At 41.0% G+C, this 22,922-nt stretch overlaps 3 protein-coding genes across 3 annotated transcripts in view; 2 read left to right on the forward strand and 1 right to left on the reverse strand.

The window, feature by feature from the left end:
- The first annotated feature begins 23 nt into the window (after nucleotides 1–23).
- On the forward strand, nucleotides 24–3,251 carry Dus2 (Dihydrouridine synthase 2). The gene is made up of 5 exons (XM_011312423.1): nucleotides 24–200; nucleotides 435–1,656; nucleotides 1,765–2,226; nucleotides 2,314–2,950; nucleotides 3,066–3,251. Exons 2-5 carry the CDS (start codon nucleotides 1,485–1,487, stop codon nucleotides 3,172–3,174), a joined length of 1,380 nt encoding a protein of 459 aa, XP_011310725.1. The 5' UTR covers nucleotides 24–200; nucleotides 435–1,484; the 3' UTR covers nucleotides 3,175–3,251.
- Nucleotides 3,252–3,540: 289 nt separating this feature from the next.
- Nucleotides 3,541–8,739, forward strand: LOC105271092 (uncharacterized). The gene is made up of 6 exons (XM_011312426.1): nucleotides 3,541–3,735; nucleotides 3,807–4,045; nucleotides 4,149–4,451; nucleotides 4,514–4,732; nucleotides 4,808–5,128; nucleotides 5,221–8,739. The coding sequence occupies exons 1-6, from the start codon at nucleotides 3,635–3,637 to the stop codon at nucleotides 8,487–8,489; spliced, it is 4,452 nt and encodes a 1,483-aa protein (XP_011310728.1). The 5' UTR covers nucleotides 3,541–3,634; the 3' UTR covers nucleotides 8,490–8,739.
- Nucleotides 8,740–9,722: 983 nt separating this feature from the next.
- The window catches only part of LOC105271095 (neuroligin-1), a 56,800-nt gene continuing 43,600 nt past the window's right edge, over nucleotides 9,723–22,922 (reverse strand). Inside the window, exons 6-11 of the mRNA XM_011312429.1 lie at nucleotides 18,928–19,140; nucleotides 18,472–18,610; nucleotides 16,069–16,220; nucleotides 15,862–15,980; nucleotides 12,136–12,266; nucleotides 9,723–12,021 (exon numbers count right to left, since the gene is read on the reverse strand). Coding sequence (XP_011310731.1) covers nucleotides 11,449–12,021; nucleotides 12,136–12,266; nucleotides 15,862–15,980; nucleotides 16,069–16,220; nucleotides 18,472–18,610; nucleotides 18,928–19,140 — 1,327 coding nt within the window. The 3' untranslated portion in view covers nucleotides 9,723–11,448. The remainder of the gene's footprint in view (nucleotides 12,022–12,135; nucleotides 12,267–15,861; nucleotides 15,981–16,068; nucleotides 16,221–18,471; nucleotides 18,611–18,927; nucleotides 19,141–22,922) is intronic.

Below are 22,922 nucleotides of genomic sequence, written 5' to 3' on the forward strand. Positions count from 1 at the left end.
ACCTCATAATTAGTCTCAATTTTGACATTTGATTCAAATTGACGTCTCACTCAGCTGTTGACGATCAAATTAGAAGCTTATTAGTTCGCTATTAACACCTGATAAAACAAATAATTTAAAAAACACGTGCAAGGAAGTGTGGAAATAATTATAAATCAATGCCGAGGGTGGAATCGTTGAGTACAGGGTGCAAGTGTCAGGTGAGTCCAACTACTGCCTGTAAATCGATTATTGAGCTTAATTCCATTTTTCTCGAGTTTGAATTATAAATAAATAAATTGTTTCTGGCCTTCCAAGAACAGTCAGCACTGGGGCTCCAACTTCGTCTGTCGAAGATGACAGGATGGAAATAGGCTCACTCTCAATTAGTTACATCCGAATCGAATTACCTATGACAAAAAATAAATAAATAGATAAATTTTTCCAAATTTTAGGACCTGGAGTTATTAAGTCAAGACACTTTAAACTATGGAGTCTCGCTTACGATCAACTGCTCGAAGTTTTCGGACAGGATCAGTTCTTTCTTCGCAAGAAGTAGAAACAATTGATATAGCACTGGCTGAATTTTTTTTTGGATGCAATATCTCCTTCAACGTTGTTGAATCGGTGCTCTTTAAACGATTACTCGGAGAATTTCGGAATAGCCGCGACAACCGTTGGCGGAACGGTTTATGGGGTTTCTTTTTGGAGGGGCTCTCAAAAAGTTCTGCCACTGGGTTTTCTTTTGTCGGATCAACTCGCTTTATTCTACTCATTCTACTCCCCTTTTTTTCGCTGGTATTTTATTCTGACAGGGGGTGGTATTGTTTTTGCGAGCTGTTCAGGGATGGGGTACCGCCAGGGGAGATTTAATTGTTAATGATTGATGAGGAATCAGCCGAGAGGGACCAACCGCTTTCAGGGGATCTCTCTCACTGCTCTGTATCTGCTTCATTATTAATGGGAGAAAAATCTTTATGGGACGTTTTTTCTTGGTGTTACTGCGATCTACAAAAACGGTAGAGAGAAAAATTTCGCTATCTCTCTTCTATCGCGAGAAATTTCGTGGGAATCTACTGAAAATATATGGATTTAGATTTTCACGAGACGTACGTTGAGGGATCGTATCTCGGGATTCGTCGGGATGAGGAAAAATTTTGTAGAAACTTTTTTCAAGATATTACTGCTATCTCCAATAAAGGAATATATGAAAATTTTGATATCTTCTGTAGATCCGTAGATATTCCGTGAAAACCTCATAGAAAACAAATAAATTCTCCTTTTGGGATATAAAAATTAGTCAGGCGATTTTTTTGGATCATGGCCCTGAGGCCCAGTGATATTTAAATTATCCGCGGTTTATCTGGGGCTTGCGCACGTGTCCGCGGTATTTCCGCGAACTACAGTGGAGGCATGTCAGAAACTTAGCGGCACCGTGACACATGTCTCATATTGGCGATTGGAGATCTGAGATTTAATTGAATTTTTCGAATTATCATCTCGTCATGACGGAAATCCGGGAGAAATTGTGCTACGAGGACAAAGTGATTTTGGCTCCGATGGTGCGCATTGGAACTTTACCCATGAGGCTTCTTGCCCTCGACTACGGCGCCGATATCGTATACACGGAGGAGATCGTAGATTTCAAGATGATGAGGTCGATACGAAGGGAAAATGGTGAGACCACTTACCGACGCTTCAAAATCCCAATTATTTCAATTTTCCATTAATTTTCTAATTTTTTGAGAATATTTTTTGATAAAGACTTACATTCACCTTTTGCAGATGTCCTCGGAACAATCGATTACATCGATCGCACAGACGGTACGATAATATTTCGCACCACCTCCAGGGAGAGCTCCAGGGTGGTTTTCCAACTGGGAACCTGCGATCCCCTCCGCGCCCTGGAGGTCGCCAAACTGGTGGAGCAAGACGTCGCCGCCGTCGACATCAACATGGGATGCCCGAAGAGTTTCTCCCTGATGGGGGGTATGGGTGCAGCTCTTCTCACAAAAGTGGAAAAGGCCACGGAAATCCTCCGTACCCTGGTGAAAGGCCTCTCCATCCCCGTCACCTGCAAAATACGTGTATTCCAGGACCTCCAGAAGACCCTCGAATTGTGCGACGCCCTCGTCTCGACGGGGATCTCTGCGATTGCTGTACATGGACGAACCGTCCACGAGAGACAGCAACACTCCAATCGCAATGAGACAATTCGAGCAATTGCAAAACACCTCTCCATCCCGGGTATTAATATTTAATTGTACTTGCATTGATCTGCAATTTCATTTTCGCAGAGTAACTCACGAGATAAAATATAAAAAATATTTTCAGTGATAGCGAACGGAGGATCAAAGGAGATAGAAAAATACTCGGACATTGAAAAATTCAAGAATCAGACAGGCTGCAGCAGCGTGATGATAGCAAGAAGCGCCGAGTGGAATTGCTCGATCTTCAGAAAAGACGGACTCCTCCCGATCGAGGATGTCATCAAGGCCTACCTGAAGTACGCTATCGACTTCGATAACTCTCCCTCCAACACGAAATACTGCGTTCAGAATATCCTGAGGGATCTCCAGGAGAGTCCCATGGGGAAGCAGTTCCTGGCGGCTCAGACACTCGAGCAGATCTGCCGAGTATTCGACATGGACGACTACTGCAGGGAGAAATCCGAGGAATATCGGAACAGCGGCCTCCAGGGACGCTTCCAAGTCGAGCCGACGAGGGAGGGGGATGGCACTGATAAAGGCCTCAAGCGTAAACACGTCGAGGAGGATGATGATGTCACGCTGATGCGCTGTGCATTTCTCAGGAACGGCTACAGCGACTTGGAATTACCAAAGTCAAGGCTCCTGCAGTGGCTCAGGGATAATAAAAAAAAGGATATGCCTGTTTATGACACTTGGAGGGAGGATAAACTCTTCAGATCGATTGTCACTGTTGATGGCCAGAAGTTCAGCTCCACTTTCTGGTGGGCAGAATTAATTTCATTACGATTTGTAGATTTTTCCAATTCTACATGAAATTTTTTCTACCGCAATTTCGTTTTCATTTTTACAATTACAATTGAATTATTTGGTTTACAGGGAAAAAAATAAAAAACGGGCTGAGCAGGGGGCAGCCCTCGTATTCCTCTTGTCCATGGGAGTCGTCGACGAGAAACAGCTGATTGAAAGTGGTCATCTGACGAGATGATCTTGATGGCTCATATGCTTCTGTATATACTGAGATTTATACCTTGAGATAAATAAAACTACATCCACTAAATAAAATCGTCGAAGTCGTTTGATTTCTTAATTGTTCCCCAATAATTATTGATCCCTATGGATAGCTGCTAGAAAATATATGATTACATAAAAAATAGAGCAATTGTCTAACGATTGACAATTTCTAAAACAAAAACTCTCCCACTATTCTATGAATGAACGGTCATCGATTGATTGGTACAAGTGACTCATCTTTTTTATTTTATCCCTCACATAGTGGGAGTAACTGGATCTTCAATAAAGTCTCTCAAAATCTTATCGATATCATTATCAATGGCGATAGTGATCGCGCGAGGCATCGACACTTCTCGGACAATCAGTGTGAATGTGTACGGATGAACGAGCGAATGATCTAAAATTTTGAGTTGAAAATTTGTTTCAATTACTCAATGGCAACGATCTACGGACGAAAGCCGAGTTACCTGGAGCCAGTGGACGAAGTGGACGAGAATTCCAGTGACAATGAGGAGGAGACAAAGAAAACTGTCGAGTACTGTGCAATCAGAGTAGATAATACCTCCGTTATTCGATGGATTTACCAAGTTAACTGGATTGTTGCAGATCAGAGGAGGAGATTTACGACTGGGATCTCTTCAGGCACTATCCACCAATATCGAAAACCGGCTCCAATGCCGACATGAGCTTCTACGAGGCAGCTCTCAAAACACTCAAAGCCCTGACATACTTAATTTTATTTACACTCGTACTGGCTGGAGGAGTATTTGCCAAAGCCTCTATTCTCCTAGCAGCAGCTCAAGTCGAACGAAAAACGCCACTCAACTATTGCGATTATCAGAGGGGTAATTTATTACTTTTATCATCCAATTACCTCGGTGAAGTGGTGGATAATTTTCGTACTTGAAGCAATAAATTGTAATCCCCTATATGAACTTGAAATTGCAGCAAAGGGATCGTTATCTGATAAACAAACAGTCACTCTGTGTGATAACGGCCGGATTTACTGGTACTGGTGCGTGGTACTCGCGTTTTTTCTACCGGAAGTCATTACACTCCTCAGGGCTAGTCATCATCTCTTATTCAAGAGGAAGAAATTACCTTTCTTCTTCGACGCTGTCTTCGTCTGCACGGTGGAGACCTTCCACGCGGTGGCGATTTCTCTGCTATTCCTGGTCGTTCTTCCGGAGATGAATTCGTTGTTGGCAGCTGCTGTCACCAGCTGCACGTGCATCATTCCTGCTGTTCTCGGTGATAGATCTTGTGGTCAGATCATTTGACATTCAATATCTATATTTTATTTTGGCATTCAGGTCTCCTATCGAGGACGAGAGTTCCGGGCAGCACAGGTCGTTCTTTCGCTCTGATGATGATCGGCGATGTGATCGCGGTAATCGCGCAAGCCAGTGGAATTTTTCTACTTCCGGTCTCGAGAAGCACCGGCGAGACTGCCAGGTGGATCTTGCCTGGGGTCTTGATCTTCGCTTCCTGCAGATGGTGGTCGAATTTCGTATCCCCGAAGAGTGGACTCGGTACGTCAAAATTCTTTAATATAAACGTGAAAAAAATCGAAGGAACATCTTGGGAATGTGATACACTCGTTCCAGGAGTCATTAAAATCCTCTCGCGGATGAAGGATCGTCTGGAGCAATCTCGAGGTGTTGTCCAAGGCATGACCGCTCTCTGCAGGATATCCGCGTTCCTCGGCACCTGCGTAGCTGTCATTTACGTTAAAGGGATTGACGTAGAGAAATTTTTCCACACATTTCCAGGAACGGGGAGGTACCTCATCAATATATCCCGCAGGTCAAATTCGATAGTCTCAGGAGTTCCTTCTGAAGAAGCAGAATATGTCTACGTTAGTTCATTTGTACCTCTCGTTGTACTTTTTATTCACGTGGTGGCATCCTTCATGGCGTATTTCGCAGGTACGCTTCAACGAATAAAATCCGAATGGACAATTACGAGTGTTGTATGACCATTCGTTGATTTCCGGTTTTAACACTGTGTTATTCCCCAGGCAAGTGCGCAAGTCAAGTATTGATGCAGAAATTCGGTTTAGCCACTCCTGTCTCCCTCACAGTCCCATCTACAATAGTCTTCATCTTCGTCCTGTCAGTATTCCGAGAAGATGACGTGTGTTCATTGCACGATATTCTCCCAGACTACATATTTTTCTCGGTGCCGTCCATCGATTCAACACCGGAGATGTTTTACCAGTGGGAGCAGTGGTTGTGGATCCCGTGGTTGCTGTCCCAGGCCTGGGTGACGATGCACATCTGGACGCCTCACTGCGAGAGACTAGCCACCACCAATCGATTGTTCACTGTTTCCTACGATTCTCTGATGATCGATCAGTCCCTCATGCTGAGTAGGAGAAGGGACGAGCCCCAGGAGCCCCAAGACACCAAGGAACATCCCACCACGAAGCTCTACGTCTGTGCAACAATGTGGCACGAGCAAGAGGACGAGATGATGAATTTCATAAACAGCGTTATTAAACTCGATCTGTACAGATCGTCGAACAAGTTCACTCAGACTAGATACAAGGTACAGATGGATGACTACTACGAACTGGAGAGTCACGTCTTCTTCGATGATGCGTTTCAGTGCATGCACGGTTGTGATCCCACCAAGCCCTGCGCTCACAACGAAAATGAAACGCAAATCAACTCCTACGTGAAGATCTTCATAAAGGCGATGGAGAAGTCTGTCACGAATATTGGATACCTTGCCCTGCCTCCCATGAAGTACCCGACGAATTACGGGGGACGTCTCGAGTGGAAACTCCCAGGGAAGACGACTTTGACTGTTCACCTGAAGGACAAGAACAAGATTCGACACAGAAAACGATGGAGTCAGGTAATGTACATGTACTATCTCCTCGGGTATTGCTTGATGGACCGTCCAACGTACACCGTCCAGGAGAAGGTCGCAATGTCGGAGAACACTTTTCTTCTGACTCTAGATGGTGATATAGACTTCGACCCGAGCGCCGTAATCGTTCTTCTCCACCTGATGGAGCGAGATAAAGAGCTGGGGGCAGCCTGCGGGAGGATTCACCCGATGGGCTCCGGTCCCATGGTGTGGTATCAGAGGTTCGAGTACGCCATAGGCCATTGGCTACAGAAATCCACTGAACACGTCATTGGCAGTGTTCTCTGCAGTCCCGGGGCATTCTCTCTCTTTCGAGCGAAAACTCTGATGGAGGATAACGTAATGCGTAAGTACGCCACTACGTCGAGCGAGGCCAGACACTACGTGCAGTACGATCAGGGAGAAGATCGTTGGCTCTGCACCCTGATTCTCCAGGCTGGGGGCAAGGTCGAGTACTGCGCGGCTTCCGACTCGTACACCCATGCACCTGAAACCTTCGATGAATTCTTCAAACAGAGGAGAAGATGGATTCCTTCGACCATCGCTAATATCCTAGATCTCTTGAGCACCTCCAAGGAGACCCGGAGGGTCAATAACAACATCTCTTTGTTGTACATAATCTACGAGTGGATCCTCATGGGATCGACAGTCCTTGGCCCCGGGACCATATTCCTCATGCTCGTCGGGGCCTTCGTCGCCGCTTTCAGAATCGACAATTGGTCCAGTTTTGCATACAATCTCATACCCATCGTCATCTTCGTTGTCGTTTGTTTCTTCTGCAAAGAGCAGGCCCAGCTCTTCGTCGCAGCTGTCATATCCGCGATTTACGGGCTCATGATGGTGGTTGTTCTCGTTGGGATCATGATTCAGATCACTGAGGATGGCTGGGTTGCACCTACGACCATCCTCTTCTTCGTGGTCGCCTCTCAGCTGGTCGTTGCTGGTCTGCTGCATCCCCAGGAGGTGTTTTGTCTCGTCTGCGGTATTATCTACTATATCACAGTGCCGTCTATGTACATGTTGCTTATTATTTATTCATTATTTAACTTGAATAATGTGACCTGGGGGACGAGGGAGTCAAAACCCCTCGTTAAGGAACAAAATGTAGGAGAGAGTGATGAAAAAAAGCCACAGAAGGACTCGGAGGAAGAGGCCAAGGACAAGGGGGCGATTGATTTCTCGTTTGCAGGATTATTCAGGTGTATTCTCTGCACTCATAACGAGGAGTCGCCTTTGGAGAAGAAGTTGGACGCCATCACCGCGTCCTTGACCGGCATTGGACAGCGCCTGGATATGTTGGAGGGGGGAGCACTCTGTTTATCCGATACGGCACACGATGACAAGATGGAGGATGAACAGAAAATGGTGGATTACGAAAAAGTAGACGAGCCTGAGGTCATTATGGTGGGTCATTCACACCCTGAAGAGGAGGTTGTGGCGGACAATTCGGGAGCACTCCTGGTGGCACCTTATTGGATTCGAGATAAAGAACTTAGTAAGGGGGGAGTAGAATTTTTGTCGAGGAAAGAGGAAATGTTCTGGGAGAGGCTCATCAAAAAATACCTTTTTCCGATTGATGAGGACGAAGAGCAGCAGGCGAAGACTGCCGCAACGCTCAAGAGCCTTCGAGATGAATATCTCTTCAAGTTCTTCATGATTAATGGGCTGTTCGTGTTGATTGTCTTTCTCATGCAGTTGAAGAAAGATATTTTGCACCTGGAGTGGCCGCTGGGGAAGACGTACAATGTATCGTTCAACAGTGCCTCGGAGACTGTGGATCTGCATAAGAATTATCTGGAGTTGGAGCCCATCGGGTGTCTATTTATTTTAGCTTTTGTGGGTATTCTCGGGATTCAGTTTATGGCGATGCTGGTCCATCGGTTCAACACTTTCTGTCATGTGCTCGCTAATACGTCACTGAATTGGAAGCAGTGCTGTCGGGATGATGAGTCCGATGAACTTCCCCTGAAGAGTCAAGCCCATGAATTCGCCAAGGGCCTTCAACGACTAGCCATGAACAACGCACAGCCAGTGACTCCTGCAACAGATCCTCAGCCAACTCAGCCCAGAAAACGGAATACTGTCCACGCCCTCATCTCCAAGGAGAACAAAACAAGACTGGCAACCGATTTTGAAACAGTATTCCGGCAGAATATGCGGGAACCCTCGGCCAATCCCAAGCTTACCTCGATGGGCATTTCGCAGACCGTCCTAAAGGCTTTTGAGCGTCGGAGAACAACCGTCGTCCAACGGAAATCGCAGTTCAAACGCGCCAACTCCATCAGTCAAGAAGCCCAAGGGGCAACAGGTGAGAATCACTACAATGCGATACCCTCCAGTCATTCTCACACCTACGACAATCCGGCGTTCATCGACGATGAGGAGGCGACATTAAATCGTCGGAATCCCTAGGTTACGGGAGCTGAAAACGAATGACGTAGGGGAGGTAAACGCTAAAATTGCTACATTGTTCTTTTTTCGGTGGAACTACTCTGTGAGATGAAAAATAATTATTTGGGCTCAATGTTAATTTATTTGGGAGGAAATATTGACGTTGCAAAAAGAAGAGGTCAATTTTATCCTCACCTTCCCCAAATTTTGGTTTGATAATAATCATTCATGTACTTTATTGTAATATCAATTATATACAAATTTAAAATTGCCTCACTGAATTTCCTAAACACTCCCTCGACCTTAAATGTATATTACACTCGATTTTATAGATTCTCCTAAAACCGTTCGACCGTTCGCTCATAATATTCAGTAGACTGCACTCTCAATTTACGTGCAAATTAGTTCAATATGATCTTTCAACCAATTTTTAATTCCCCTTATTTACCATCTCTCTATTTACAAGAATTATCTAAAAGTTGGAATAAAACAGTCAATTGGACGTGTGCAACCCAGTGAAATTGATCATTAAGTTGAATGAATTATTTTAATAGAATGATTGAAATTAAACAAAATTTATGAAACTCAAATGATTGATTTCTCTGGGTGCGGCTCGTCGAGAATTCGAAGGAGAAAGTTCACTCGCCTTTTGAATTAATTTCTCTCCAGTTTTACCAATGAGAAAGTGTAATTCGTCAGAATCCAATTAATTCACATCATCCGTAGAAATGAAATAACAAAAATATTGAAGTGCAATGTCGCCTCGATTTATCTCCCCTATCTATGGTTTCTCATGATTTTTTTTTATTTAATTAAATTTCATTGGCAGTATCGAGTGTATTAATGCAAGTCTCGTGTCGGCGATGAACAGAGTTTACGTAAGAATAGTATTTGCATTTGTTCGGGGTATTTAATTCCTCTCTTTGCATTGAGCATTGGCACGTAGTGCTGAAAATACAAACGAATCCTCTTTTCACAATCGAGGCGCTCCATTTTTTTCCTCAATGAGCTCTCCTAATTCCATATCTTCGCAAATTCCAGTATCGCACGTATGAAAAAATTAATAGAAATACCTATAGTCTCTCTGAGAAATTCTATTTATTGCGCCAATTCTTTCACGAGTTTACGTAACTTAATCATGTCATTCAGTTAAGAATTATTTTATTGTAAATTTTCTCATTTTTCAAAAAGATAAATAATAAATAATTTGAATAAATATCAATTTCAATAGTGTCTAAATTTTTTCATACGTTTTATTAAATTTGGGACAAAAAATTGGTAATTAATGATTAATTGGGAAGGGGAGATTAATATACCTCCCCTCGTCCCTCAATCCCGAGATGATTTCCAAGGTCTGTCAAAATAATTGACAATTCCACAGTATTCTCTTGACATCGTTAAAATTTCAATTCAATTCTTAACAAAGACGATATATACAATTCCTTACATTGAAAAATTGAAATAGAATTCCTCAAAAATAAACAACACGTCGAAATGAACGTCAATGCTCCTCAATTCGATTTATATATGTATATTTCTCACTCAACCATTTTTTTCATCCTCTCAAAGTTTAATGAATTGCGAAAAAAAAATGAATAATTTCGTCTTTACAAAAACTCGATAAATATCCACCGCGCAACAGTGGCAATCCAATCTTAACAGAATCTCTTATTTCTCTTCTTTTTTCACGTAGTTCAACAACTGTCTACATTTATCGTATAACTGTACAAAGCGTCGTGTTTCACCGCTGTTGCACGGAGAAAAGTTCTTCGGGTTTTTTTTTCCTTATTTTTTTCCTCCGTACAATTTACGATTCGTCTTTTTTCCTTGGATACTTATACCTATGTACACTGGTGCAAATCGATGTGACATTCATCACTCATACCCACACGATCCCATAGCCCATTCAATAGCGAAGTGACAGAACGAGATATATCGACTACGACGACTTTATCTTTTCCGAGTTTTCGATGGATACTTCCGGATCCGATGGAGATACGCCCATTCGTGTGGGATCTTTTTCGTGGAGCGAAACGAGTGCTACAAAAATGTATCTATAATTTTTTTTCCATCTTCACTCGGTCTTGAGATATTCGGGGAACACCGAAAGGATCTTTCTGAATTTTTTGCACCTTTCGACGAGTAGAATTCATTCTGCTGCACCTGCGCCGTTGTGGATCCGAGACACCGCCCACTTCCGTTGCATCTTAATGTTGCGCGGTTTTGACTGCAGAATAGGGTGATAACAGCTTTACAAATGAAATTTAAATACCACCCCTTGTATTTTCCAGTCTTGAGGGATGACTTGTCTCGCTCCATTATTTCTTATCTCATTTTGACACTCCACTGCATTCACTCCATCACGTACAAACTAATTATCATTAAACGTCCAGAGTCACCACATCGTATGGCTTTTTATACAATTGTTTCATACTCTGATAATCACTATACATTGTTTATTACGCGATTAGACGCTCCACTAAACATCGTGGCAGGATGAAATTCGTGAGTTAATTCGAGGGGAGGGGTTAATGGAATGAATAATTTTTAAAATATGAGTTGTGAGATTAAATAATCTGGATTATCGTGTGAACTCCATGCGGGTGTAGGATGGAAATTGTTTCATTAGAAATCCAGAGGATAATTTACGGTAGAAAATCCTAACTATGGAGTTATCCTGGAAATCATTCGTTGGTAAAATTCCTCTGGTTTTTCGAGTTAACAATTCAGACGACACTCAAAAGATTCTATGAATTACTCTCCCCTCAGACTGACTCCGACGAAACTCTTGAATAACTGTCGAGTTTTCAATCACTGAACTTCAAGAGCCTCGAGGATGAATTTCAAAGGCCATATGGGATAAATAATTGCCTCATGGCAGTAGAAAAACGTGTCCACTAGCTGTTAAATCACTGGTCTCTTCCATAATCATCGACGACACTTGAATCCGAGCACAGCCCTAGGAGCCGTTTTCCTAGAGTCAGACCCTCAGTTCCTCCATGATCTGCTGGTGATTGTGTCCCTTTTTCAAGGTTCCTACCGTCGTCATCTGCATGCTCTCCTGCTGGAGTTGATTGGGGCTCATTATCAGGTTCTGCCCTTGAACTGGTTTCGCTGGTTTAGTGTTCTTCGGGGGTGGTGGGGGCATTGGTACGAGACACGTGTTATTCTGGAGATCAGAGAAGTCTGGCGGTGGCATGTGCTGGATGTGGTGGCGTTCCGCTGTTTTAGTCTCCAACTCGCCACATATATTATTCGGCATTTGACCATTCTCCTGGCGTTTTTTAGGGCAGTGGTGCTGATTTTTGTCTCGTTGGTAGTACACACCAGCGAAGATCAAGACATTCAGGATTAGGAGACTGCAACCGATGGCTATCGTCACACTCAGGGCTGTGGAATACGCTGCAAAGCCGTCTTCTGGTTGGGTCGTTGTCTCCTCGAAGGCTAGTTCGCTTGGAGATGCTGTCGTCGTGTTGTGCTGACGTTCAGTCGTAAGGTCGAGGGTTGTGAGTTTCGTTGTCGTTGGCAGGCGCTGGATGAACCTTGGAGGTACCTAGAAATAGAAAAAAAAAATAAAATTAAGATTATTTTGATAGTAGAAAACCAATAAAATTTTTGAAGAAATTTAATAGGATCTTGGGCATCATTTTTGGGCGGTGGTTTGTACCTGTTCGGCGTCCAGGAGGTGGTGAGAACGAGGAACGTCATCGGAGCCTGGTTTATGGAGATCTGGCACTAGATTCAGCCAGAAGGATAGACGATGTGCCCTGTAGTGGTTCTTCAGCTTGCATTTTGTTTCTGAAAATCATAGATTATTTGAACTTACATTTTTCAATTCTGAAGCTCCGAATTTCCAATTATTCTCATCCATGCAGAATGTCCTAATTAATTCACTGTAAAAATAGTGGGCCTATTTATAAATCGTTATTGTTCCGTACGGTAAATTGGCAATCGCCTGATTATTCTCTATTTTCCTGATTTTATCCTGAATGCTTGCAAAAAATTATTTTGGAGTCGTGAGGTCTCTGTGCGCATCGATTTCGCGCATCGTGTCCAAGATGGCGGCCCCTTCCCGACTCTTGGCGTTCGGTTCTGTGTGTTTTCGGGTAAAATAGACGGAAAATAATGAAAAATAATTATAAATAACTCAGTAATTAGTTGATTGCAATGTTCAGCGACGTTATCACGGTGGAGTTTGTGATTATTTTGGTGAATTATGGGCTCTGGTGACGAAAATCATTTGGGAGTGGGTAAAAGGCGGCCGGTGTTGGGCATGCAGGATCGCGCCGGCGCATGTTCTGTGTTGTTCACAGAGGCCTGGACAAAGACAGTGTAATTGGCGGAATAAGACTGAAAAGTGAGACAGGTGAGAGCTAACAATGAGTAGTATTGATTATAAAATGGATTTGAAGATCTCTATGGTGAATTCCGAGCCCAAGACCATATTAAAGTACAAACAATTCTACTCATGGGTGAGTGACACCACTGGGGATTGATTTGCCATTTGGTTTATTTACTTTTTCGTCCATCCAAAGTGGTATTGAAGTGTGTATGAAGACAGTTTCAAACCTCTTGTCGTTTTCCATTTTGATCAGACCAAAACGGAATTGACATGTGAGAGAATATACTGCGCTGTAGATTTCAGTAGTTGAGAACCCATATTTCCATGCACGAATTGAACTGACAATTTTTTCAAAATTATTTTCATCAATTTAACAAGTCGTAATTAATTAATTGACTTTAAAAATCATCAATTCATTTATAAATATCGTCATTGCTCAGTACTGGGCATCGAAAATTGCCCTATGACTCTCTATTTTTCGGACTTCATACTCAATGTTTGCCAAAAATTATTTTCGAACGGCCGGGTCTGCGTGCGCATCGACTTCGCGCATTGTGCCCAATATGGCGTCCACTTCCCGCCTCTTGGCGTTCGGCTCTGCGTGTTTTCGGATAAAATAGACGTGAAATAATGGAAAATAATTATAAATAACCCAGTAATTAGTTGATTACAATACCCAGCATTGATATTACGGTGGCGTTTGTGATTATTTCGGTGAATTATCGGCTCTAGTGAGGAAAATAATTTGGGAGTGGGTAAATGGTGGATTTGAAGATCTCTATGGTGAATTGGGGGCCCAAGACCATATTAAAGTACAAACAATTCTACTCATGGGTGAGTGACACCACTGAGGATTGATTTGTCATTTGGTTTATTTACTTATTTACTGCGCTGTAGATTTCAGTCTTGAGAACCCATATTTTCATGCACGAATTGAACTGACAATTTTTTCAAAATTATTTTCATCAATTTAACAAGTCGTAATTAATTAATTGACTATAAAAATAATCAATTCATTTATGAATATCGTCATTGCTCAGTACTGTGAATCGATAGTTGCCCTATGACTCTTTATTTTTCGAACTTCATACTCAATGTTTGCCACAACTTATTTTCGAACGGCTGGGTGTCCGTGCGCATCGACTTCGCGCAGTGTGTCCAATATGGCGTCCATTTCCTGCCTCTTGGCGTTCGGCTCTGTGTGTTTTCGGATAAAATAGACGTGAAATAATGGACAATAATTATAAATAACCCAGTAATTAGTTGATTACAATACCCAGCATTGATATTACGGTGAACTTTGTGATTATTCCGGTGAATTATCGGCTCTAGTGAGGAAATTTATTTCAGAGTGGGTGAATGGCGGCCGGTGTTGGGCATGCAGGATCGCGCCGGCGTACGTGCAGTGTCCTAGACAAAGGACTGGACAAAGACAGTGTAATCAGTGAAATAATAGTGAAAAGTGAGAGTACTGAGTACTATTAATGGATAATATCGATTATCAAATGGATTTGATCATTTCTCTGGTGAATAATGAGCTCTAGTGGGGAAAATCATTTCAGAGTGGGCAAATGGCTGCCGGTATTGGGCATGAAGGATTGCGCCGGCGCATGTCCTTTGTTTTCTCGGACAAAGAGAGGGTCTCAGAAATAGTTATTAAAAGTGAGATGACTGAAAGCTAATAATTGACTATAAAGTTGATTTGATGATTTCTCTGGTGAATGACAACCGCGAGTGTAATTGTGATTAGTGATTAGTGATTAGTGATTGTGAGAACGAGAGAATCTTCAGGAGAGGAACATCTTCCAGGGAGGACGTCTGCTTCAACATCGGAGCAGCAGCTAAGAACGTGATCCTGAAGGGGCCTAGACGGTACGAGGGGTGGAATTTTTTCATGACATGTTAAAATTTCATCCAACACCGGTGAGTGATTACATTCTTTTTTTATTGGTGGAATGGCATTTATGGGCGAACATCACTGATGGATATTTATTGGCATTCGGGGAAGAGCTGTCGGTGAATTTTAATGGGGGCGTGGTTCGATTGAAACGCGAATAAAAATTCGAAAAGTATGAATTTAAAACGAAAACGATAGCGGAATTTTTCGTAGATCATTGAATTACCGACAAAAAAACTCTTTTGATATTTCCTCGTAGAATCGATAATTTCGGAGATCGATCGATATTTAAGAAAGCCAAAAATTCGACACTTCACTTTTCTTGCAATGGGATAGATTTTGGAGCTAAAATCTGGGTGGGAGGTTTCGCCAAAAATTCAAAGTCAAAATTCATTGAACTCAGGAGATTAATTAGGGCTAATTATAATAGCATTACGAGGGATGAGTGCATATTTAAATGGAGAAAGAAGATAATGGGCTCGTAATGGGGGGGGGGGGGGGGGGGGGGGGGGGGGGGGGGGGGGGGGGGGGGTTGAAAGATGATGGACGAATCCTGGTGTTTCGTATCAAATTTCAATGGTGCAATTGGGGCGTGAGAAGACGGGCACGTTCTCTAAAATGCCAGAAGGAATGAGGGATAGGGAGTACTGAAGTTAGCTTCGTGATGGAAATAGAGAGAGTATTGAGGGAGGCATCCCGGAAAAATGAGAGAAAAGCTACTGCAGTCGCTCGATCGCTTGCCGATAGAGTACAGTAAATTGAATGAACAGTAAAGTAAAGGAATAGAATTGCTGGGGAAAGGAGGGGGAGGGATAGGGAGCAGAAAATGGACCGAGGTGGAATGAAAAAGTCATCGTAAGGAGGCAGATTATTGAGAGTTGGATGGAGTTATTGAACGGGACTTGAGTTCTCGATGTTTTTATTCTTGACCATTTTTGTTCGATGAATTTTTCTTAATACCAATAAGTCTTGGGGCAAAATTGTGGGATTACATTTCATTAGAAAGTACTTGTGAGATCTTACTAATTAAATTTCTCGAGAGGGAGTTTCCGCGTTTGATGGGGCTCTAGCGGATTTTAAAACAATTTCATTAGTGGGGGTACCTTCGATTTGGGAACTTATATTTTTCGGTTTTTGCTCGATTTGGTACTTACCAACACTTAGATAATTCTTGTGAACTGCCTCGTAAGCTGTCCAGAGGGTATTTTTAAGTTTCGTTCGCTCTGGACGTGATCCAGAGGGTCCAGGATCTGGAGTACCCTCGTTGGGATTTCTGGAAAATGCGGGAATAAAGTAGAAAGTTGAATGGGAAAAATTGTAATAATATCTTTCTTTGTAATTAGCTCGGGACAGTAGTTTACCCAGTGCGAGCAAAGTTTGTGAAGTATAGGATAACACTTTCTGAGAGGGTTATTTCGGCTCGCGTGTAGTTCTTTGGCCAATGAGAGTGGCCACCTATCAGTGGTGCACCAAATAGATACGGCAGCTCTTCACCGTTTATGCAGCCTTGTCTCTGTGGATAAATCAATAATATATTCTCAGAGACATGTGCGAAAAACTGTAATTAAACATGAGATTTGAATGAGAAATGATACAGTTCTTTCTTGATGAGGAAAAACTTTTCATTATCTTCAGTTTAGTTTAAATTCTTCAATGAATGTCTTCATAATTTTCACATGAGATTCAAGAATTTTTTAATTTCCATCCAAGAACATAATCATTTCTCATTCAATATTATTGAATGATATTGTCGCGCAGAGATCAACTCAAGGTAGGAGCTATTTTTGCCATTGTCAAACACAATTATTTATTTGCCTCAAATAAAATGCAAATCCACAATTTTTATTTTAATGGAGAAGTTTTTTTTTTGAAGTGCTGCTTATATTAAATAATTTCTTGTTAGTTATTTTAATTGGTGGTTATTTGAGGCGAATAAATTATTAGGCAATAGTGGGTACAGCGATCCTTGAAGGATTTTCTTTCCGTTGCGAATAATTAAATTAAGTATTGTAATATTCGTGGAGTCTTCGGATTCCTCCAACCACGAGCGGCCATTTCTGACGAAATTATTACTCAACGGGTGTTGCATGCAGCACACCTCCCACGGGGGGAGTAAGCAAATACATCGGCATACCCTGGGGAATATGAAAGGGGGGTTGAACCCGGGTTGAGACGGTAGAGGGCACAGCCCCTGGGGCGTTGGGTTTCCACCGCGGTTAGATATGTATGAGCTCAGGAGTTTCATAAAGCTAAATATCAAAAGCGGAATATTAAATAGAAAAAAAAAAATCATGGAAAAATACATTTTTCTTGTTCAACGGTGAAATTCATTAATGGAGGTCTCGTTGGTACAGAAAATTCAGATTTTCTTTCTTAGGAGAATGACTGATAGTGATACTAATGAAGAATTTAGGTAGGCAGTGGAAAAATGAATTGTTGGATAAAAAAAATTCACTCAAAATTTCTCGCTCTCAAAATTCACGTACCCCTTATTTCCCGGGTAATTTCCTATGCTTCCTGTGCGATATGACCCCATTACAGTTGAGTTATAAGATTGCAATGTGCCGGATGCCAGGAGCTCCACTCCCACTCCCTACGATTTCATGAGAATCTAATGCACTAAAACCGTTACTCATACTCTTATCTGATCTTTGAAACTTATCCCCCGCCACTGGTTCACCCCGTCGATTCCAATGTTACCCAAGCGCCAACGTCGTGATGTATCACATCACTTGCCCCCTGGAAACCTTCGGGTTTCCACTCGACCATCTCGACGTACAAATTAATTAAACGTCCAGAACTCTTATCGGGAAAACGTGTTACCGTCAGCCAGTTTAATATCTTCATTTTCACCACGTCTCTCGATATTTACCGGTTTATCTTCGTATTTGATTTATCGTCCGTTGTTTTTAATTACTCGATGACAGGTTAATTTGCTGATCCGATTTTCATTTGCTTTCATCGCGGATAAATTTTCATTTGGAATCGATAAAACTTCGTAGAGAATTAATTGGTCTTTCCTTTAATGTTTGGAGGTGTGAAGAAAAATGAATGGATTAGGTGAAATTTTAGTCATCTCAAGTTTGAAAAATCGATGGGATTTTTCTAGGGATAATAACTGGTTATGTTGGTCACGGTGGATAGGTTCAATAGCTCCGGGGTGATTATTTGATGAAAATATAAATTGAGCCAAAAAGAAAATATGGAAATGAATCAATCGGTCGTGATATCGGTTTCGGGTCCATTGAGTGCTCCTCAATTCGATGGACTATTCAATCGTATCGTATTAATCTACCAAATTTTTTTTTTATTCTGTTTTCTCGGGGGAATGAATATTCACTCTGGTAAATTGAAGAACTTGGGCATTTTCTCTCGATTTATTTCTACTTGTGGTGTTTTATTTTTCTCGACGGTTTGTAGTCGCTGTCATTTTATGGCAGGGGAAGGAAGTGCCTTGGTGGAGGTAACCTACCTTCTTGGAAGGAAAACTCGATGGGTTTGATCAAAGAGAGGCGAAACGTTTCTCTGGGGTGAGGGCAACTCCGGAAATTTTTCTCTGACATGGAATTTCTTGGGAAATCTGTTGTGGGAGCTTGAAGGGCGGTTACATTTGTTGATGACGTATTATTCGCTTTGTTGATGAAAAAAATCGGTATTTCACGGTGAAATTGCTGTCCCCCCAGCATTTATTTCATTCAATTCAATTGCAGTGGGCATAAACTCGATAGAATAATCTTTGAATGAAACAAGTGGTATTTATTTACCTGCGGATAGTCGCCGAACTTAGTCTGATAATCGAAAACGTAGAGATAGGAATTTCTGTGTGATTGGCTGTGTAGATCAGCAGTTCTGGTAGCTGGTGCAACGGTATTGGCATCCCCAAGTGCCTCCAGGGTCTCGTCCCTATTTTATTTTCACAAATGAACGATTGCAATCAGCCATTTTTCCAGGACGTGGGGCAATAAAAAAAAAGCATATCTCAGAATTTGATCAATAAACTCTAATAACACGTTTCCAACTTTTTGGAGTTTTAATTGTTGGTTATGAAGGAGTTGGGGTATGAGGGTGGGTTTGAGAATAAAATAGGAAAGAGTGGTAAAAGTTTGGGAAATGGATCCTTTTGGTAAATGAGAGCTTCTGGGATAAAGTACCGAAGTTTATACCCTAGCAATTAAAATTGAAAATATCTCCAAAGTTGATTAATAAACAGAAGTTTGTACCTTATGTTCACTGGGTGTTGAACTGGTCGCTCCCAGTCTGTGTATTCGTTTATTATCGTAGCAAGTATTTCTGCCTGATGGTATGTATAGGTGTTACGGACAAATTCACGGAGAATTTTCGTTCTTCTGTCTGCTTCCATTCCGTATTGAGCGTCGTCCGATGTCAGGGAAAAATAGGCTTCTGATTTAACAACACCCACCATCAGGTCATATCTGGAGATAAATTGTTCATATTGTTACATTAATGAATGCATCAACAAATAATCAATAATAAGTTCATTGAAATAAATATAATATTAAAATTAATATTTGGAAAGAAATTTTATCGCAAGTAAAAGTTAATAAATTCATGAATATTCCTACCACGCATCAAAATTAATAGAATTAACAGTAATTATTTGGAGTATAATTGTTTTCGGATTAATGTAACAATTATGAGAATCAAAATGTGTGTCTGAATTGTTTTTCCTGGATATGGGAAAATCGTGAATGCCAAAGAAATATGGAGAATAGATATAATCGAGACGAAATAATGGATTTTTTTTTGAGTTATTATTTCGTCGTTGATGGAAGAAATTGAAAGGGTGGGTTTTGGGGAATTGTTCAGGGAGAAACTGAAATAGTCTCTCGAGGGTTCATTTTACCGGGATATGAGGCACGGGATACGGGACAAACAATCCCTGTATTTCCTCGACGCACAATCGAAATTCATTACGCCGTTGTGCATGGGAAAAAAAAAGAATTACAAACTGATTCCGGGACTCTGTGGGAAATGAGAGAAAAACTTGGAGTTTCATTTAGTTTCATTAAAACAACAGACATCTCGGTGCTTGCTGAGCAAATACGTGGCGTACGTGAAATGCGAATGATACTTTATTGCGAATAAAACATGGGAGTTGCAATTTTTAGGGGATTATAAAATAACTTTGGGTTTGATTTATCCGATCATTTGTTCGATAACTGAATTGTGAATGAATAATTGTATGGGATAATTTTTTGATATTCAATGGAAAAATTTCAACTGCAGAATATTTAGTATCGATAAAAATATGGTTTATGATAGAAATCCAGTGAGCCCTTCGCAATTCTTGAAGCTAATCGCAAATTTAATTACCTACTCTGAATATTCGCAAACTTTGGACGAAAATTAATACAGAAAATCACGGAAACTAGAGTTCACATCTCTCGAAAATTACTCAACGCGTTCATAGTCCTGGGGGTTAGTGGAGAGAGGGGTAAATGTCCTCGGGCGGTACTGTGCGTAATTAGCAATATCATTTACACAATTTTTTCCATAATTGAACATCTGAAATATATACGACGCAATAAATTGTATAAATTTATTGGTTCACTGATAATTGCTGGATTTTTATTGAGATTCATGTCGATGGTTTTATGCAGTGATAAAAAAATATTCCACTTTTTTCATTTGTACAAATACGGGTGATTAATTTACCACTGGGAATAATGTTCATAGAAAATAGAATTTCTCTAAAATTGAAATATTCAAAAAGAAAAAAAAGGAAGACAAATAAATAATTCTCAGATTAAGGGCGAATTCAGGAGGATATTTAAATTTATGATATGCGACTTTTGAGACCGATTTTTTAATAAAATTTATTGAAACCCGCGTTCAAACATGTAGCGGTTGTAGAGATCCTGAAACATCGACAAATCATGGAAATTCCCCACTGAATTATCTGGATAATTACAGTAACCCACTCCCTGCGGCATCGGGACTAAATAACAAACAAATAATACATTATTGTAATTATTCATCTCGTAATTTACAAACACGTTGAGCCACTTCCGCAAAAATAAAAAGAAACGCAAAAAAGCCGGCTTTATCTCGGGTAGGCAGCATGAGAATGCTCGAAATTAAATTCAAGAGTGTTTCCCTCTATTTATTTATCATTCACTCCCGCATCACAGCATTTACAAAGCAAGAGTCCCTTCCCAATTTTTTTTTATCTTAAAATCCAACCATTTCCCCACCTAAACCTTTTTCACGTGTGCACTCACTCTCTGTGCGTTATTTATTTATTTATATATATATATATATTTTTTTTTTCTAACTCTCGTGCAAGTTCTTTTTCCCCTGGAGACTCGTTGCGTTGAAAATCCTGTGGTTAGTTAATACGCCCTGTTTAGCCGCATAACGAGATTCTCGTTTGGTTTTCACCTATTCAGCACCATGTTTCCGGTATTGCGTGAAATAGGCTGGAGTACCTCAAACGACAGGTGGAGAAAATTAAAAAAAAAAACATAGAGGGAGCGTTTTGAATGTATTTTTCATCTTTTTTTTTTAGTACTTTTTGGTGCACAGTTCGGATCTAGCCCGTACGCCTCGGCGAATCTCCCTGGGGACAGGGGGAAGAAAGGGTGTGAGTGGGGTGGTGGGGAGAGGGAGAAAAAAAATGTTCATGCTGGCGTTAAATTTTTTGACCGCAAAACCGTTGAAAATAACTCATCTCTCGGCGCACCAGCCAGTGTGTGACGTACATCTCGTTATTTCGCTGAGGTCCTTTATCCCGTTTTTTTTTTCCTGAGGGAAATAATTCATTCCCTGGCTTATGCATCCATTTTTTAATATTTACAGCCATTTTGTTTATCAAAACATGAAGGGACTAATGGGATTTTGTTTGTCGTGGGTTTCTCCGTGAAATTTCTTCCGTTTTGGCCATTTATTATGGCTCACTCGTAATGTCCCGAGTCGTGACTGATTTTTTTTTTTCTCGGATGAAGGAGATAATGCCGGGATTAAAGGGAATTGGAGAGACCATTGGGAGTGTTTGGAAATTTTTGGTTTTAATCTGAAGGTGTTACTGAATTGGAAGGTTATCTCCATCGAATATCTAATATTTGAATTTTTTGAGAAAATCATCGATTTTGGGCGATTGAGTCGATTTTGAGGCGATTGGTGTTCAGAAGTCGATTTAGTTCATTTCAGTCGATTGAGTCCACTTTAGTCGATTGTAAGGCAACTGTTGTTCATGAGTCGATTTAGTCGATATTTGCCGATTTTAAGTGCTATCAACTCCCATAAGCTGAAAAACACTTTGGTACACTTGTATCGAAATATATTATTGTTTCATGAAATCTTGTTGAAAAAAATCAATTCAATATTCATTCAGCGATGAAAATTAAGTGAAAATATCTCCTAGTTTTTTCCGCTATATTTCCAAAGTTCAAGATAAAAATCGATGATCGAGCAATAATCGAGTATTGAATGAGAATCAATTAATTGAAGTCGAAAACAAATGAACAATCCCTTGCACTTTCAATATAAGGGATGCAATTTCCACGACAACGCCGGGTTGAATTATTCTCTATGCAGAAAACAAAAAAAAACATTTTTTCTCCATTCTCATGTTAATTCGTGGAAAATTTATAATCCGCTCGCATGAATGAGAAAATATAGCGATAGTTGCGATAATCAGATTGACGGCAGACTCCATTCCCGCGAAAAAAAAATGGAAGTAAAGAGAGAAAGGGTGAGGAATAATAATGCAAAAGGAAGAATTGAAAAAGAGAAATTCCCTCTGAATTGTTACGACCAAACGGCGGATGGGAGCTAACAACCATCACTTGGGTGGAAAAACAAAAACTGAAATATTGTCATAGGCTGTAACCGTGCGTTGTAGTTGTTGTTTTTTTTTTTATTCATTTTTTTTTGTTATTCCGGGGGGTTAATGCCAAAGCCTCGACAAAAGTATCTGGAAGTAGCTCGTGTTGGTTGTCGTAAAAGTTAATAAGCCCCATTACCAGAATGGCTGAAGTGGCGGGAGAGAGAGAAAGAGTCAGAAATGGAGAGAGTGGAAAATGTCTCTTGTGCAACTAGAGTAAACGGAACTGAAATTAGCCGCACGGTGCTACGACGACTGAATACCACCGGCTGTGCGACCAAATACTCGAGGGTTGGTGGTTGTTAAAAAAAAGGGCAAAAAATTAAATTTCCCGGGAATGAATGTGAAATCAATTAATTTTCATGTGAG

This window comes from Fopius arisanus, unplaced genomic scaffold (assembly GCF_000806365.1).
Source record: "Fopius arisanus strain USDA-PBARC FA_bdor unplaced genomic scaffold, ASM80636v1 scaffold00100, whole genome shotgun sequence".
Classification (NCBI taxonomy): Eukaryota; Metazoa; Arthropoda; class Insecta; order Hymenoptera; family Braconidae; genus Fopius; species Fopius arisanus.

What these genes read in the sequence shown, in the direction of transcription:
- Dus2 (XM_011312423.1), top strand. Translation starts at nt 1,485, where the DNA reads ATGACGGAAATCCGGGAGAAATTGTGCTACGAGGACAAAGTGATTTTG. An exon ending in GTCGATACGAAGGGAAAATG is followed by an intron (nt 1,657 to 1,764) that starts GTGAGACCACTT and finishes CACCTTTTGCAG; the next exon opens with ATGTCCTCGGAACAATCGAT. An exon ending in AAGTTCAGCTCCACTTTCTG is followed by an intron (nt 2,951 to 3,065) that starts GTGGGCAGAATT and finishes TTTGGTTTACAG; the next exon opens with GGAAAAAAATAAAAAACGGG.
- LOC105271092 (XM_011312426.1), top strand. Translation starts at nt 3,635, where the DNA reads ATGGCAACGATCTACGGACGAAAGCCGAGTTACCTGGAGCCAGTGGAC. An exon ending in CATCATTCCTGCTGTTCTCG is followed by an intron (nt 4,452 to 4,513) that starts GTGATAGATCTT and finishes TTTGGCATTCAG; the next exon opens with GTCTCCTATCGAGGACGAGA. An exon ending in ATCCCCGAAGAGTGGACTCG is followed by an intron (nt 4,733 to 4,807) that starts GTACGTCAAAAT and finishes CACTCGTTCCAG; the next exon opens with GAGTCATTAAAATCCTCTCG.